Below are 16,767 nucleotides of genomic sequence, written 5' to 3'. Positions count from 1 at the left end.
TGTGTTCATCCAGCTCTGCACCTTGTTGTCTCAGATTCTCCAGCATCTGCAGTTCCTACTATCTCTGATTCAATGAACCATGTGGGCTTTTTACAACAATCGACAATGGTCACAGGGTGTTATTAGTCTACCTTTTTATTCCAGATTTTCATTCAATGTGAATTTCAACCTTTATTGTGGAATTCAAAGACATATCCCCAGAACATTAGACTGGGACTTTGGATTACGAGTACAATGATAGTACTCTGTGCCATCACCTGCTCTGCACAGCTACAATACAAGGAAGCATGAAGAAAAATTAATTTTTAAAACCTATCAATTCAGCATGGAACATTGTAACTAGTCAATCAGATTAGAATTGAAAACTAGCACCAAAGCATTACATTTTACCATGGCTTCTACAACAACCTTGTTTCTAATACATACACCACTTTGATTGCATTTAGGAGTAGCAAATAGCATGGGGAAGTAATTTGCTGGCAACCTAAGAATAGACTATAATCAACAGTTTAATTCTTAAATATGACATAACTGAAGGGAAAAGTGCCTTGGAATAAACATGTTCATTCTCTTATACTCAAGTTTTGTGATTATTCTGTCAGAGTATTTAGATAATTCATTTATACAAACAACAGCCACTTCAAAGCAACAGGACTTCTGCCCAAGATAACGTTTCCATGGCAGCCAATTATTTTTTAAAACAAACAAATCAGATTCAACGGTTATCAAGTTAAAAAATTATGAATTCCTTAACTATGCAATATTAATTAATCCATTTCATAAAATCTTTAATAATTCTGTTCAAAAGATATCAGTCTCTTGCACTCGTCCTGCATGATAATTCTACATTCTATACCAAATCAGTGATCTATAACATATAAAAACAGTTCAAATACTGTGTAGTGCAATGATTGAACATGCAACTAAAACTTCACCTACCTCCCTCCGGGATTGATGAATATTTCTAGACAACTTGGCATTGTTCTTATTCTTGTTTGAAGTTTCTTTAAAATCATCATCCTCAAAGTCTGTGAAGCCTAACTGAGAAATTAAGCAATCCAAAGATGAAGATTTAATTATTTCTCATCTAAATGTTTAGTTGACACTTCAATGGTATATACAAGAGACTAGCTGCAAACTAGTGGAAATTAGGGAGTACTTTACTAACGAATGTCATGTCACTGCAAACTACCAGAAACATTTCCTATGATTCAAAAGCTATAATTCTGGATCTGTAACATATTGAGTAATGGTTTCATGCAGAACCTTTCGTCAAATGGCTATGTGCAGAGAATCGCAGTACTACAGATAATAAAAACCATCAACTCTTAGAATGTTAATTCTTCTTATGTTTGAAGGCTTGTTGTGATTTACAGTCATCTACTTATTTTAATCACATATCTAGACTTTCAAGTTGATAGTGGCAAAGGTTTTAATGTGAAAGGTAAACCAAGTTGTACTAACATCAGACTGAATTTCAAGAAAAAGAAACATAGCTCAGTGCTTTTCATATGATTCTGAGAAAAATCTAGGTAAACACCCAAATACAATGAGAAAACATTCAGCCACACAGTTGACTTTAACACCCCTACTTCCAGATTCTATAACAATGAATAATGGGTTCAAATCCTAGTACTATATAAAACCTATTCAATAGATATGTATACTATATACACTTAATATACATGTTCCAACTGAATTAAATTATTTACATACATACATTAAGCATTTTCCTGGCTTTCCAGTTGGGTAAAACAGGAGCATTGAGCTCATTGGTACCAGTCACCTGTAACACAGAACATTTGCGTAAAAATTAAACATTTATTGACTACTGATCATGGAAATACCATCGCTCATGGTGTTAAACACAGGCAGGAATTTCAAATTCAGTTGTAAATGTGGAATAGCTTCAAATTTCAATTTAATTATTCTTTTTCAAGCTCTGGTCATTGGGGGTCTTTTGACCTATACTTTTAGTTTCCATTGGTCACATTCCAATGGCAACAGGGAAAGAAAGAAAAACCATCATTGCTGTATTGCACTTGATGTTATAGGAGTCTTTCCGCTCTGTGAAGGAAGTACCCATCAACAGCACCATGCCTTCAAACTACCAACAGTTCTAGTAACGTAGGGCAATGCCCCATTTTCTGTGCACCACAGCTGTAAATTTTTCCAACTTCTCGTTTTCCTTTAAACATGCCATAATGAACATAAATATAGCTACATTCAAATGAATTAATATCACTAAGTTTTATACAATTTAATGAATCTTTCCCTGCCTTACCCAAAATGCAGTAAAAATTCAGCTGTGCAGACTTGTTCAAACAATATTTCCAACACGTGCTTAGTGTTAAATACCAAATCTTATAAAAAATGTATTGAACAATGACGGATAGAGCACCAATTCACCAGTATAACACTGAGGGAGCTTAGCAATTTCATTAACTTGAATTTGAAAAGGTGATCCAATAAAGGATTTTAAAACAAAAGAATCTGATAAGATGCTCTTGTTTTCAGTGGCAGCAGCGCGAGCCAGAGCGTCGACGGGAAGGTAAGGTTGCTTTTTTGCTCCAGTATAAAAACTTACCTCGTGCAGGAGAGGCCCTCTTGTTTTCAGCAGCGGGTGTGTGGAGAGAACGCGAGCCAGGAAGGAAATGATATATTCGGGCATTGGCTAAACCCGAAACACTACGCGTGTAGTGTCTCCCACCTATCCTCCTCCTCTAACCAAAAAAAAAGACTGTGTGGAGGGCCGGTAAGGTGAGGCTTTTTTTTTTATTCACCTGGAAATCTAGAGTAGAGAGAATGGAAGCGAGGGCAGTTGTGTGCTCCTCTTGCAGGATGTGGAAGACAAGGGTCACTGCTTGTGTCCCCTCTGACTTCACCTGCGAGAAGTGCACCCAACTCCACCTCCTCAAAAACCGCGATATGGAACTGGAGCAGGAGTTGGACGAACTCCGGATCATTCAGGAGGCTGAGGGGGTGATAGAGAGGAGTTATTGGGAGGTGGTCACACCCAAGGTACAGGAAAAAGGTGGCTGGGTGACTGTCAGGAAGGGGAAAGGGGATAGGCAGACAGTGCAGGGATCCCCTATGGCCGTTCCCCTCAATAATAAGTATACCGTTTTGGATACTGTTGGGGGGAGCAACCTACCAGGGGAAGGCCATAGCGGACAGGTCTCTGGCACTGAGCCTGGCCCTGTGGCACAGAAGGGAAGGGGGGAAAATAGGACAGCAATTGTAGTGGGGGATTCAATAGTAAGAGGCACAGACAGGCGGTTCTGTGGACACGAACGAGGTGAACGGATGGTACGCTGCCTCCCGGGTGCCAGGGTCCATGACATCTCGGATCGTGTCTTCAAGATCCTTAAGGGGGAGGGTGAGCAACCAGCAGTCATGGTACACATCAGTACCAATGACAGAGGTAGAAAAACGGCTAAGAATGTGAAAACCGAATACAGGGAGTTAGGCTGGAAGCTGAAGTCCAGGACAAACAGGGTAGTTATCTCTGGATTACTACCAGTGCCACATGATAACGAGTTAAGAAATAGGGAGAGAGTGCAGCTAAACACGTGGCTACAGGGCTGGTGTAGGACGGAGGGCTTCCATTATGTGGATAATTGGAGCACATTCTGGGGAAGGTGGGACCTGTACAGGAAGGACAGGTTGCACCTGAACTGGAAGAGCACAAATATCCTGGGAGGGAGGTTTGCTCGATGAAGGGTCTAGGCCCGAAACGTCAGCCTTTGTGCTCCTATGATGCTGTTTGGCCTGCTGTGTTTATCCAGCTCTGCACCTTGTTGTCTCGGATTCTCCAGCATCTGCAGTTCCTACTATCTCCTATTGAAATGTGGAGATTGTTTAGGGAACGCATACTGCATGTGCTCGATATGTTGTCCCTAGCAGGCAGGGAAGATGCGGTCGAGCGAGGGAGCCTTGGTTCTCAAGAGAGGTCGAATGTCTGGTTAAGAGGAAGAAGGATGCTGATGTGAGGTTTAGGAAACAAGGAACAGAAAAGGCTCTAGAGGGATACAAGTTAGCCAGGAAGGAGCTGAAGAAAGAGCTTAGGAGAGCTATAAGGGGGCATGAGAAAATCTTGACAGACAGGATCAAGGAAAACTCCAAGCCTTTTTACATGTACGTGAGGAATAAGAGAATGATCAGAGAAAGGGTAGGGCTGATCAAGGATTGTAACGGGAATTTGTGCACGGAGCCTAAAAAGAGATAGGAGAGATCCTTAACGAATACTTTTCTTCGGTATTCACAACTGAGAGGGACCTAGTTGTAGGGGAGGACAGTGTGAAACAGGCTGGTCGGCTAGAGAAGGTCTATGTTAGTAAGGAAGATGTGCTAGGAATTTTGAGGAAGTTGAAGATAGATAAGTCCCCCGGGCCTGATTGGATTTATCCAAGGATTCTATGGGAAGCGAGGGAAGAGATCGCAGGACCTTTGGCGATGATCTTTTCGTCCTCACTGTCCATGGGTATAGTGCCGGAAGAGTGGAGAGAAGCAAACGTCATTCCCTTGTTCAAAAAAGGGAATAGGGATAACCCTGGAAATTACAGTCCAGTTAGTCTTACATCAGTGGTGGGCAAATTGTTGGAAAGGGCTCTGAGAGATAGGATTTATGATCACTTGGAAAGGCACTGTTTGATTCGTGATAGTCAGCATGGATTTGTGGGGGGTAGATCATGCCTCACAAACCTTATTGAATTCTTTGAAGAGGTGACCAAACACATGGATGAAGGTAGAGCAGTGGATGTGGTATACATGGATTTAAGGAAGGCATTTGATAAGGTTCTCCATGGTAGGATCATGCAGAAGGTAAGGAGGCATGGGATAGGGGGAAATGTGGCAGATAGTTTCAGAATTGGCTGACCCTGAGAAGACAAAGGGTGGTAGTGGACGGAAAATATTCAACATGGTGCTCAGTTACGAGTGGTGTACCACAAGGATCTGTCCTGGGTCCTCTTCTATTTGTGACTTTTGTAAATGATTTGGATTAAGGAGTGGAAGGGTGGATTAGTAAGTTCGCGGACGATACGAAGGTGGGTCGCGTTGTAGACAGTGCGGAGGGCTGTTCTACGTTACAAAGGGACATTGATAGGATGCAGAGCTGGGCTGAGAAGTGGCAGATGGAGTTTAACCCTGAAAACTGTGAGGTGATTCATTTTGAAAGGAAAAACTTGAAAGCAGAATACAGGGTTAATCGAAAGATTCTTGGCAGTGTTGAGGAGCAGAGGGATCTTGGGGTTCATGTTCACAGTTCCTTGAAAGCTGCCACCCAGGTGGATAGGTTTGTTAAGAAGGCATATGGTGTGTTAGCTTTCATTAATAGAGGGATTCAGTTCAAGAGCCGTGAAGTTATGCTCCAGCTATACAAAAGCCTGATTCGGCCACATCTGGAGTATTGCGTCTAGTTCTGGTGGCCTCGTTACAGGAAAGATGTGGAAGCGTTGGAAGAGGTGCAGAGGAGATTTACCAGGTTGTTGCCTGGAATGGAAGAAGGTCTTACGAAGAAAGGTTGAGAGAGCTAGGGCTTTTCTCTTTAGAAGGACGAAGGATGAGAGGTGACTTCATAGAGGTGTACAAAATGATCAGAGGTATAGATAGAGTAGACGGCCAGACTTTTTCCTAGGGTGGAGGTAGCTATTACGAGGGGGCATTATTTTAAAGTGAGTGGAGGTAGATATAGGGGAGACATCAGAGGCAGGTTCTTTACTCAGAGAGTGGTAGGGGCATGGAACGCATTGCCGGAGAGGGTAGTGGAGTCGGCCTCATTAGGGGCATTTAAGCAGCTATTAGATAGACATATGGATGATAGTATAAGGTAGGAGTGAAGATTAGATAGACCTTAGGATTAGTGTAAAAGTTTGGCACAACATCGTGGGCTGAAGAGCCTGTACTGTGCTGTACTGTTCTATATTCTATACAGAAACCATTTTCTCTGATAGGAAAATTCAGAACCATAAGGCACGGTATTGATATTAGAGCTAAAACATCACAAAATAAAAATCACAAAACATAAAGTTGATAGATAAGGGAAGGGCTGTCGATGTCATATACAGGGACTTCACTTAGGTGTTTGATAAGGTTCCCCATGGTAGGCTGATGGAGAAAGTGAAGTCGCATGGGGTCCAGGGTGTACTTGCTAGATGGATAGAGAACTGGCTGGGCAACAGGAGACAGAGAGTTGTAGTGGAAGGGAGTTTCTCAAAATGGAGAACTGTGACCATTGGTGTTCCACAGGGATCCGTGTTGGGACCACTGTTGTTTGTGATATACATAAATGATCTGGAGGAAGGTATAGATGGTCTGATTAGCAAGTTTGCAGATGACACTAAGATTGGTGGAGTCGCAGATAGTGAAGGGGACTGTTGGAGAATGCAGCAGAATATAGATAGGTTGGAGAGTTGGGCGGAGAAATGGCAGATGGAGTTCAATCCAGACAAATGTGAGGTGATGCATTTTGGAAGATCCAATTCAAGAGCGAACTATACGGTAAATGGAAAAGCCCTGGGGAAAATTGATGCACAGAGAGATCCGAGTGTTCAGGTCCATTGTACCCTGAAGGTGGCAACGCAGGTCGATAGAGTGGTCAAGAAGGCATACGGCATGTTTTCATTCATCGGATGGGGTACTGAGTACAAGAGTTGGCAGGTCATGTTACAGTTGTATAGGACTTTGGTTCGACCACATTTGGAATACTGCGTACAGTTCTGGTCGCTACATTACCAAAAGGATGTGGATGCTTTGGAGAGGGTGCAGAGGAGGTTCACCAGGATGTTGCTTGGTATGGAGCGCGCTAGCTCTGAAGACAGGTTGAGTACATTAGGATTATTTACATTAGAAAGACAGAGGTTGAGGGGGGACCTGATTGAGGTCTACAAAATCATGAGAGGTATAGACAGGGTGGATAGCAAGAAGCTTTTTCCCCAGAGTGGGGGACTCAATTACTCGAGGTCACGATTTCAAGGTGAGAGGGAAAAGTTTAAGGGAGATATGCGTGGAAAGTTCTTTACGCAGAGGGTGGTGGGTGCCTGGAACGCGTTGCCAGCGGAGGTGGTAGAGGCGGGCACAATTGCGTCATTTAAGATGTATCTAGACAAATACATGAATGGGCAGGGAGCAGAGGGATACAGATCCTTGGAAAATAGGCGACAGTTTAGATAGAGGATCTGGATCGGCGCAGGCTTGGTGGGCCGAAGGACCTGTTCCTGTGCTGTAATTTTCTTTGTTCTTTGTTGTTCTTTATTATTCACACAAAGGATTGTGGAAACCCTTAATCTGCTAAGGGTTGTGGATGCTGGACAAGTTGAAATTAACAAAACTGAAAATGCTCGGATTTTGTTTCGTTAGGCGAGACTTTAATAGAAAAAAAAAATCACAAGAGGTGATCGGTAGGATTTGCGAAAAAGGCAGATCAACCAAATAGAAGGCACATGATCCAACCAAATGGCTGACAAGCTCAGAGGGTCAGTCCTGTTCTTACGTGGGTAGTTCAGAGATTATACTTGACACAAAACTGAAAGAGCAAACATCCATTCAAGATTTCCTTTTCAACTTCGTGTTGAACAAAGACACCTGTCCATGTGGCCACATTCAAAACGAGCACTGAAACTGCATACAAGCATAATTTTGCCAGCTTTAGGAACTGTTTATAGGATATGGTCTCGATCACCATAGAACCTGTTCTGTGCATTGTCACTGTTAGCTATTGAGGGAGCAAAAATAGGTGTTATGAATCACCTATATTGTTGCAAGGAAAGGTGTAAATTCTTGGTTTTTAGGTCCTTTGAAATCTCTCTCCCGAAGACTAAACCAAGTCCTGCCTCTCTGCAATCAGAAGGAGGAGGTAGACTATTTCAAATGAAAGTGAATTCTGTTCCTACTTCTTCAAGCCAACCTTCTCTGAAGGCAGCTTGAGAGCACCTACAGTCTATGCTCCCTCGTTACTAGAGCTGAATGATGTTCCTGTCTGTTGCAGGTTTGATGATCAGTGTGTGGAGGCATTCCAGCATCAAAAGTTAAAACTGAATTTGTTGCACCCAAAGCACTTTCCTAGTTTACAAAAATACTTGCATTCACCTTAATCAAGTTTTGACATTGGAAAAATGCACTTGAATGATCTTATACAATAATGTATTTTGATGCCAGTTATTAAGTAATGTACTCACCTCAGGTGATTCCAGAACACCAAGTTTCATTCTTTTACGAGGCTTTCTGATAACTTCATCTTCACTCTCACTGTTGCACCCACCTGAGGAAAGAAACATTTTCCCAAACATCAGAAATAGTTCATTAATAATAATCCTTTAAAAAGTTTTTTTAAGTGTAAGTATTGTCATACGAGAGCAAAAAAGCCCTGTTTCTTAATGTTCATTTGATTTTATAAGGATTTCTAATGCTGACAAAAAAAATTAATTAACGTGGACCAATCGCAAGGACAAGACAGAAATGAATGTTTCTTTTTAAATATGAACAAAATGCACATATCACTTGTAATGCAAGTTGCCTTTTACCGAATAATTATACCTCACCGGGATGTTAATACAAATTTGAATATTTTAATATTTTAAATGCAGCATTTATTTTTGCCTGGAGTTTTTATTTGAATTCACCAGTGAGTTACTATTAATTTATGACTGTTCCCAATCGACAACAACAAGAAGAGATCAGAACAACCAATGGTTGTTCCTCCAGCTATTTAAAGGTTTCATAGAGTCATAGAATTGTACAGGAAGGAAACTGACTCTTTGGTCCAAACAGTCCATATCGACCATGTTCTCAAACTAAAAGAGTCTCCCTCTGCCTGCGCTTGGCCCACATCCCTCTAAACATTTCCTATTCATGAACTTGGCCAAGTGCCTTTTAAACATCGTAACTATAGCTGCATGAACCACTTTCTCTTGCAGTTTATTCCACACACGAAACACTGTGTAAAGACATTGCCCTCATGTCATTTTTAAAATCTTTCTCCTCTCACCTTATAAATATGCCCTCTAGTTTAGAACTCCCCCACCCTCAGGAAAAGACCCTTGTCATCCACCTTATCTATGCCCCTCATGATTTTATAAACCCCTAATGTCAATCCTCAACCTCTTATGTTCCAGTGAAAGAAGTCCCAGCCTCTCCAATCTATTTTTATAACTCAAACACTCCATTTCTGGTAAATTCTGGTAAATCTTTTCTGAACTATCTCCAGTTTAATAATATCCTTCCTATAACAGGGTGACCAGAACTGAACACAGTACTCCAGAAGAGACTTCACCAACGTCCTGTACAATCTCAACATATGGCTCAACTCCTATATTCATAGGTCTAAACAATGATGGCAAGCATGCTGAGCACCTTCTTAACTACCATATGACAAGTTTCAAAGAATTACATACCCGAACCCCTAGGTCTCTGTTCTACACCACCACCAAGGGCCATACTATTAATGGTAAAAGTCTTGTCCTTGATTGCATTTTCAAAATGCAATAACTTACATTTATCCAAATCAAACTCCAGCTGCCACTCCTCAACCCACCTGACCCAAGTGATCAAGATCTCTTTGTAATCTTGGATAACCTTCTTCACTATTAAGAGGATTATACAGTTTACTTTCATTAAGTCACAAAATCTTGGTAAAGTTTGTGAAATTAAGCAGGAAGGATGAAAGAGAACAAGGTACTCAAAGCTTACAAATCAGCAGATATTTGCATGGCATCGAAACCATTGCATCTGTGCCTAGTTCATCAAACCACCGATCATTCCCAAAGGCTTATGAAACTTTAACGGAGAAATAACTGTTTATTTAATGTGAGATAAAATATGATGTGACAATTAGAAAATGTTTTACATATGAATACTTAATGGTCACAGTGCTGGTGTTGGAAACTGTACTCAGCAAGCTAACAAACCTGGTTTGAAGGCAGTAACTGAGTAACTCAAATAAAAATCAATGATTATAGCCAATCTTGAATTATTTATGAACATAGCATGTGAAAAGTATGCTTTCTTCGACAAGAGGTGGTCAGTTAGCCAAGTTGGCTGGATGACTTGTTTATAATGCAGTAACGTCAACAACATGGGTTCAATTTCATACCAACTGAGGTTACCATGAAGGACTCACCTCAATATTTCCTCTTGCCCAAGTCATGGTGACCCGCAGGTTAAACCAACACCAGTCATCTCTCTCTTATGACAGAGCAACCCAATGGTCCAAACGAAGCATGGGGACTTTACCTTGGAAATAGCTGTTCCATTTACAAGCACCTTTCTCAATGAAAACATTGTCACCTCTCCAATCTTTACCCAACTTCCTCTCAATTCTGTGTTTAAATCTCGCCAATTAAGTTTCTGCCTTTGGAATTAGCATTCAATGTTGCAAATGTGGCCTCAGCAATTATGAGTGAGGCGCACACCCCTTCTCATCCTTCAAATTAGCTGATCAAGCATCATTCTACCCTGGCCAGGTGATTGGAATTCCACCCTCTTGACTGCAGCCTTGCCCATCTTTCCAAAGGCAGCAATGGGACCTCCAGCAATGGGTTGACCTTCTACCCTTGAAATCATTAGTTTCTCCCCACCAAGGGTCTATCCATTGCCCCCTCTCTTTTAACTTACACTCTCTACCACATTAGCATCATCTATTGTCATGCTGTCACTTTCTACATGCATGCTCTACCTACTTATCTTCCACTTCTCTCAATTCTACTGCATTGTCGAGATGCTTATTTGGCAAATTGTTATGAATGAGCCACAATTTTCTCCTGTTAAACTCTGGAGTCTAAGCCATTGTCAATCAGGTTCCACGACAAATCACCTTTCCTCAGATTTGGTCTCACACCGAAACAGAGTCCACAGCCTTAGTGTCCTATTTGTCAGAGCTGAGCTCCCAATCCCATTGTCTCCCTCATACGTTCTACTTCTAACACCATACACTTCTGCTCTGCCTCAGCCCATCCACTACATACATATCTTTGCTTCAAAATTCAGCAATTAATCGATGCTTTCCTGGTTAGCCTCTCATTTTCCAGACTTTATCCTTCCAATCTTCCAAAAATCTGCTCTGTTTCCCATCCTATGCCACTCCATCAGTCCTGACGCTGGTGACTAATTTAAGCCTGGAACCCCAATGTGTTCAAATTAAAAGTCTCATCTCAAAATGTAAAGCTCCAGCCTCACTTCACCCCATCTAACCTCCACTATACAGACTATATGTTCCACTGAACCAAAGGGGTGAATTGTGAAGCTGAAGCATGAATAGGCCTAAGGGTCCCTTAAGCTTTACCTGCAATTCAATAAGATGATAGCTGATCAGTCTCAACTTCACTTTTCTGTCATGCCCGGTTCCCTAGATGCCCAACTTTAGCTCATTACCCACTTTGTCTGTTTATGCACTTGTTAAGAACCACAGCATATCTAGCCATGCTGAAGGAGTTATATTGACACAAGCTGTCGGTGAACCTCAAACTGCAGATCATTCATTGTAACAAGTTGAAAGCATCAGGGCTGACTGACCAAATTTTCAATAAGATTTGAGATCCTGCACTGCTTGTAAAGATCTAAAGTATAAAAGCAAGGAAGTTGCAGTGAACATTTATAAAACATTGGTTTTACCTCAGCTAGAGTAACGTGACCAATTCTAAGCACTGCACTTTAGGAAGGGCGTGAAGATTTACAAGACCAGCTTTAAGGCAGAAGTATTTCAGTTGCATGGATTCATTGGCAAAACTGGATGCATCCCTAGAGTGTGGAAACAGGCCCTTCGGCCCAACAAGTCCACACCGACCCTCAAAGCATCCCACCCAGACCCATCCACCTATAACCCACCCAATCTACGTGTCCCTGAGCACTATGGGCAATTTAGTGTAGCCAATCCACTTAACCTGCACATCTTTGGACTGAGGGGGGAAACTGGAGCACCCGGAGGAAACCCACACAGAACAGGGAGAATGTGCAAACGCCACACAGACAGTCGCCAGAGGGTGGAATCAAACCAGGGTCCCTGGCGCTGCGACACAGCAGTGCTAACCACTGAGCCACTGTGCCACCCTTTGAAATGAAAGTTGAGCAATTTGGAGATGTGTTCAAAACCACAAGAGGTGTGGACACAGTAGACATTACTGAAGATTGAGAACCAGAGGACATTGATTTAAGAGGAACAACAAGTGCAAGAAGCAACATGAGGTATGACCTTCTTCATGTAGTATGTAGACTGCACTGTCCGAGTGTGTTGTGGAGCCAGAACCAATGGCAACTTTCAAAAAGGAACTGGTTGATTGTCGGAAGAAAAAAAAAATGCAGAGCCAATGGTAAGAGCAGGGGAGTGGAGCTAGAACAAAGTAAATTACAGCACAGGAACAGGCCCTTCAACCCTGACATGCCTTTGCAGAGAACCAGCATGGAAAACTGAGGGCCAAATGGTCTTCTGTGCTGTGAACATTCTGTGATTCTGTAGAAAAGACCATAAGACATAGGAGCAGAAATTAGGCCATTCAGTCTGTCGAGTCTGCTCCGCCATTCAATCATGGCTGATAAGTTTCTCAACCTCATTCTCCTGCTTTCTCCCCGTAACCCTTGATCCCTTGACAATCAAGAACTTATCTATCTCCTTCTTAAATATACTCAGTGACCTGGCATCCACAGCCTTCTGCGGCAGTGAATTCCATAGATTCACCACTTTCTAGCTGAAGAGGTTTTTCCTTATTTCCATTCTAAAAGGTCTTCCCTTTACTCTAAAGCTGTGTCCTTGGGTGCTAGTCTCTCCTACCAATGGAAACATCTTTCCAATATCCACTCTGTCCAGGCCATTCAGTAAGTTTCAATTAGATTCCCCCTTATCCTTCTAAACTCCAAGTATAGACCCAGAGTCCTCAAACGTTCCTTATATTTTTAGCTTTTCATTCCTGGGACCATTTTGGTGAACCCGCTCCAGGGCCAGTACATCTTTCCCAAGATATGGGGCCCAAAACTGCACACAATCTACACTATTACCTGACTAAAAGAAAAATAAAATAGATTCAAAAACAGGACCAAAAACTTAGGCTAACGGAATACAAACTTTGTATTTTGGTGCCAATAGCATTCGGATTGTCTGTCACAAGACTCAGTAGAGAAAGAACAAAATTTAATCGATTCTAAAGCAAGGTAAAGTCGGAAACGTTTCTTGGATTCAGTGATAAATCAATTGAGTGGATCAGAGATGCATAAACACCAGCTACTTTAAACCCAGGAATTAGCAGTGAATGAAAAATATTAAAGCAAATATTTATTTTCAAGCAGCAAATATTTTAAACTATTCCCCCCGCAAAAAACCTGAGAAGTATTTTAGTATAATGAAAGTAACATTAACTGCATCATGAAGTAAAATTCCAGGATGAGGGTGCTACACCTCAAAATTTCTTATTACATATACAGGAAAAATGAACATCACTTTGGGCATTACATAATGTAAAATGCACAAAAGAAGAATCTCACTATTACAAAAGCATTTCAACAAAATAATTTTAAGAACAGAAAATTTGAAACATTAGCAACAAACATCTACCCAATACTAAAACCTTGAGGAACAGAAATATTACAGCTAATATGTTGTTTGGATGCCTCCACAGCACTTAAAATCAAACTATATAAATTGGGTTGTTACACTCATCTAGTTCTGTGATATTGAAGATCTACTTTCAAATATGCTAAACATAATATTTATAGCAGCTTTGTAAAAAGTTGCAAAATTCATCTTGAAAACACAATTATCATTTGGGTCTCAAAGACATTACAACAATATATACTTTTTAAAAAAAAAACATAATAAACAGCTGATAAAAGGCATCAATAAACTGCAGTAGTTTCAGCTGCAAATCACAGGCAAAATATACACTAATTGATTAAGAGGAGGATTGAAATGGAAAGTTTGGAATGAAAAAGAGATAATCCTGACAGACAATTGAGAGAAAACCAGAATGGATCATTTTATGGCTGATCTTCTCTTCGCCATGTTTACAAACAGTTATCAAAGCTAATCAGTACCCCATCCACCATTTTAAACACCTATTCCCTTCACAGTAGCATCAGTGCATGTTAACTACGGGAGCTGGTAGTGTAGCAATAATGTAATTGGACTAGTAATCCAGAGAGACCCAATCATCAGAAGCTTTCTTCCTGTGCTCACCTTGTCAAACATAGGTTTCTATAAAATCACTCATTTATCTAAACTCCAGTGAATAAAGTCCTAGCCAATCCAGTCTCATTTTGTATATCAGTTTTGCCAGTCCAGGAATCAGTCTCGTTCATCTTCCTTGCATTCACTTTTTTAAATTAATTCACCGCATGTGAGCATCACGAGTTGGACCAACATGTCTTGCCCATCTCCAACTGCCCAAGAGTGAACCACATTGCTGTGGGTCTGGAGTCACATATAGGCAAGACCAGGCAAAGACGGCAGATTTCCTTCCCTAAATAATCATTAAAACTCTTATTTCCAGATTATTATTGAATTGAAATTCCACCATTTGCCACAGCCGGTTTCAAACCCAGGTCCCCAGAACATTATCTGGGTCTCTGGATTAATAGCAATAATACCACTAGGACATTACCTGTGGTAGGATGTTCTGGTCTGAAGGTATTCAGGGTAGGCAAAGAGACCAAAAGTGTACACAATATTTTAGGTGTGGTCTAATCAATACTTTATACAATTGCAGCAAGACATCCCTGTTCCTGTACTTGAATCTTTGCACAATGAAGGCCTAGACACCATTTGCCTTCTTCACCACCTGCATGCTTACCTTCAGCAACGGCTATAAAACGACACCCAGGTCTCATTGTACCTCCCCTTTCCCAATCTATCACCATTCAGTTCTTAATTTGTCTTCTTGTTTTTGCTATTAATGAGGATAACCTAACATTTATCCACATTACATTTCACCTGCCATGCACTTACTAACTCACTCAACATGTCCAAATCACAATGAAGCTTCTTTGCAGCCTCCTCATTGCTCACTCACTCACCTAGTATTGTGGCATCTGTAAACTTGGAGAAATTACACTGAGTTGTCTCATCTAAAGCAGTAATATATACTGTGAATAGTTGGGTTCCATGCATTGACCCCTATGGTACCCCACTAGCCACTGCCTGCTACTTTGTTTATTCCTACTCTTTGTTCCCCATCTGCCACAATCCTCTATTCATGTCAAACACTACGAACAATCCCATGCACTTTGATTGTAGATGCTAATCTCTTAAGTGGGACCTTATCAAAAGCCTTCTGCAAGTCCGAGTAAAACACAGCCACCGACTCCCTCTTATGCCTTTGGAACATGATTTCTCCTTTGTAGATCAATGCTGATTATATCCTGTCACCGTTTTCCTCAAGTGCTTTGCTATTAAATCAATTATAATGGACTCTAGCATTTTCCCCCACATCTGATGTCAAGATAACTGGTTTATAATTCATTATTTTCTCTCTACCTCCTTTTTAAAATATCGTGGTTACATCAGCTACACTCCAATCCCAGGAACTGTTCCAGAGTCTATAGAATCTTTTAAGATGACCACCAATGCATCCACTATTTCTAGAACCACTTCCTTAAGTACTCTGGGATGTAGATAACTGAACCCTGGGAATTTATGAGCCTTTAATAAATCAATTTCCCCAACATCATTTCCGTATTAATATGTGTTTCCTGCAGTTCCTCACTCTCACTGGACTCCAGGTTCCTTAATATTTTTGGGACATTATCTGTGTCTTCTGAAGTCAGACCTGTTGCAAAGTTGGGGAAGTATTTGTGGATTGGGAGGCAGGACGTTAGAATTTGGTATTTGTAAAATATTGATGTTTTTAAAATGCTAGCGCGGTGGGGAAGCAGCATTGTGTGGTCCCTTTAAAAGATTATACTTTCTCAATGTCTGTGAGTGGCCTGAAAACTTGCAACTACAGACAGCACCTAAATTGAAATGTTTTTATCGAAAGGCTGTACCGTTAACAGGCCAAGCTGCATTTTTACCAAGACAACAGGTTTTTGAATTTAGTCAATCAATTTGAACTAGGCACTTAGATACTACCTATCAAATTTGAATCTGATAGTTTTGACAACCTAGGACCAATCCAATTGTAAGAAATTGATATGTCATCAGGGGTATAAAAGAAGGGGGCAGTTGGAAAATCAGCAGTGCTAACCGCCATCTGCTGGAGATAACAGCTCTCAGCTTTTAGAGAAAGCACCATCTATTCACAATGGTACCACGGCACTCCTAGCTAAGATTCCTGACAGAGGAATTCCACAGAGAAAGAATTCCTGATAGAAGAACTGACGTAGAAGACACAAAACATTCCAGAAGACGTAACCTAGCTGTAACTTTGAGAGATTAAATGGTATTGTTTTGTTATGTAAGTGGGACGTATATTAATTGGAACAGCATACCATTAGAATCTTGTGTTATTCAGGAATAGTTGATAGTTAGAAGGATTTGTTCGGTTTGTTATTAGTTTAGTTAATTTGTGTATTGTTAGAGTTAGATAAATAAATTGTTACTTATTGGTTATAAAGTGAGCATCAGGGATTTATTTGATTTAACCAACCAGAAGTTGCTGAAAGACAGGTTACACCTTTTTTCACACTCGATTCAACAGATTATAGGGCAAGGTGCTCCCTTTTGGGTGTTTTGGTTTTGGTTCTCAGGCAAGGGTCAACCTCCACTTTATAACAGAACTGACATTATGTATTTGAGATAACAAGGTGTAGAGCTGGATGAACACAGCAGGCCAAGCAGCATCAGAAATG

The 16,767-nt window shown here is 40.9% G+C and overlaps 1 protein-coding gene across 1 annotated transcript in view; it reads right to left on the bottom strand.

Annotated features, from left to right (window-relative positions):
- Window positions 1-16,767, bottom strand: part of LOC109928837 (FA complementation group M) — a 102,825-nt gene that overhangs the window by 30,067 nt on the left and 55,991 nt on the right. Inside the window, exons 9-11 of the mRNA XM_048600081.1 lie at window positions 8,178-8,260; window positions 1,721-1,786; window positions 940-1,041 (exon numbers count right to left, since the gene is read on the bottom strand). Of these exons, the coding sequence (XP_048456038.1) occupies window positions 940-1,041; window positions 1,721-1,786; window positions 8,178-8,260 (251 nt within the window). The remainder of the gene's footprint in view (window positions 1-939; window positions 1,042-1,720; window positions 1,787-8,177; window positions 8,261-16,767) is intronic.

Source organism: Rhincodon typus, chromosome 8 (assembly GCF_021869965.1).
Source record: "Rhincodon typus isolate 14 chromosome 8, sRhiTyp1.1, whole genome shotgun sequence".
Classification (NCBI taxonomy): domain Eukaryota; kingdom Metazoa; phylum Chordata; class Chondrichthyes; order Orectolobiformes; family Rhincodontidae; genus Rhincodon; species Rhincodon typus.
This window is presented reverse-complemented; position numbering and strand designations above follow the sequence as displayed.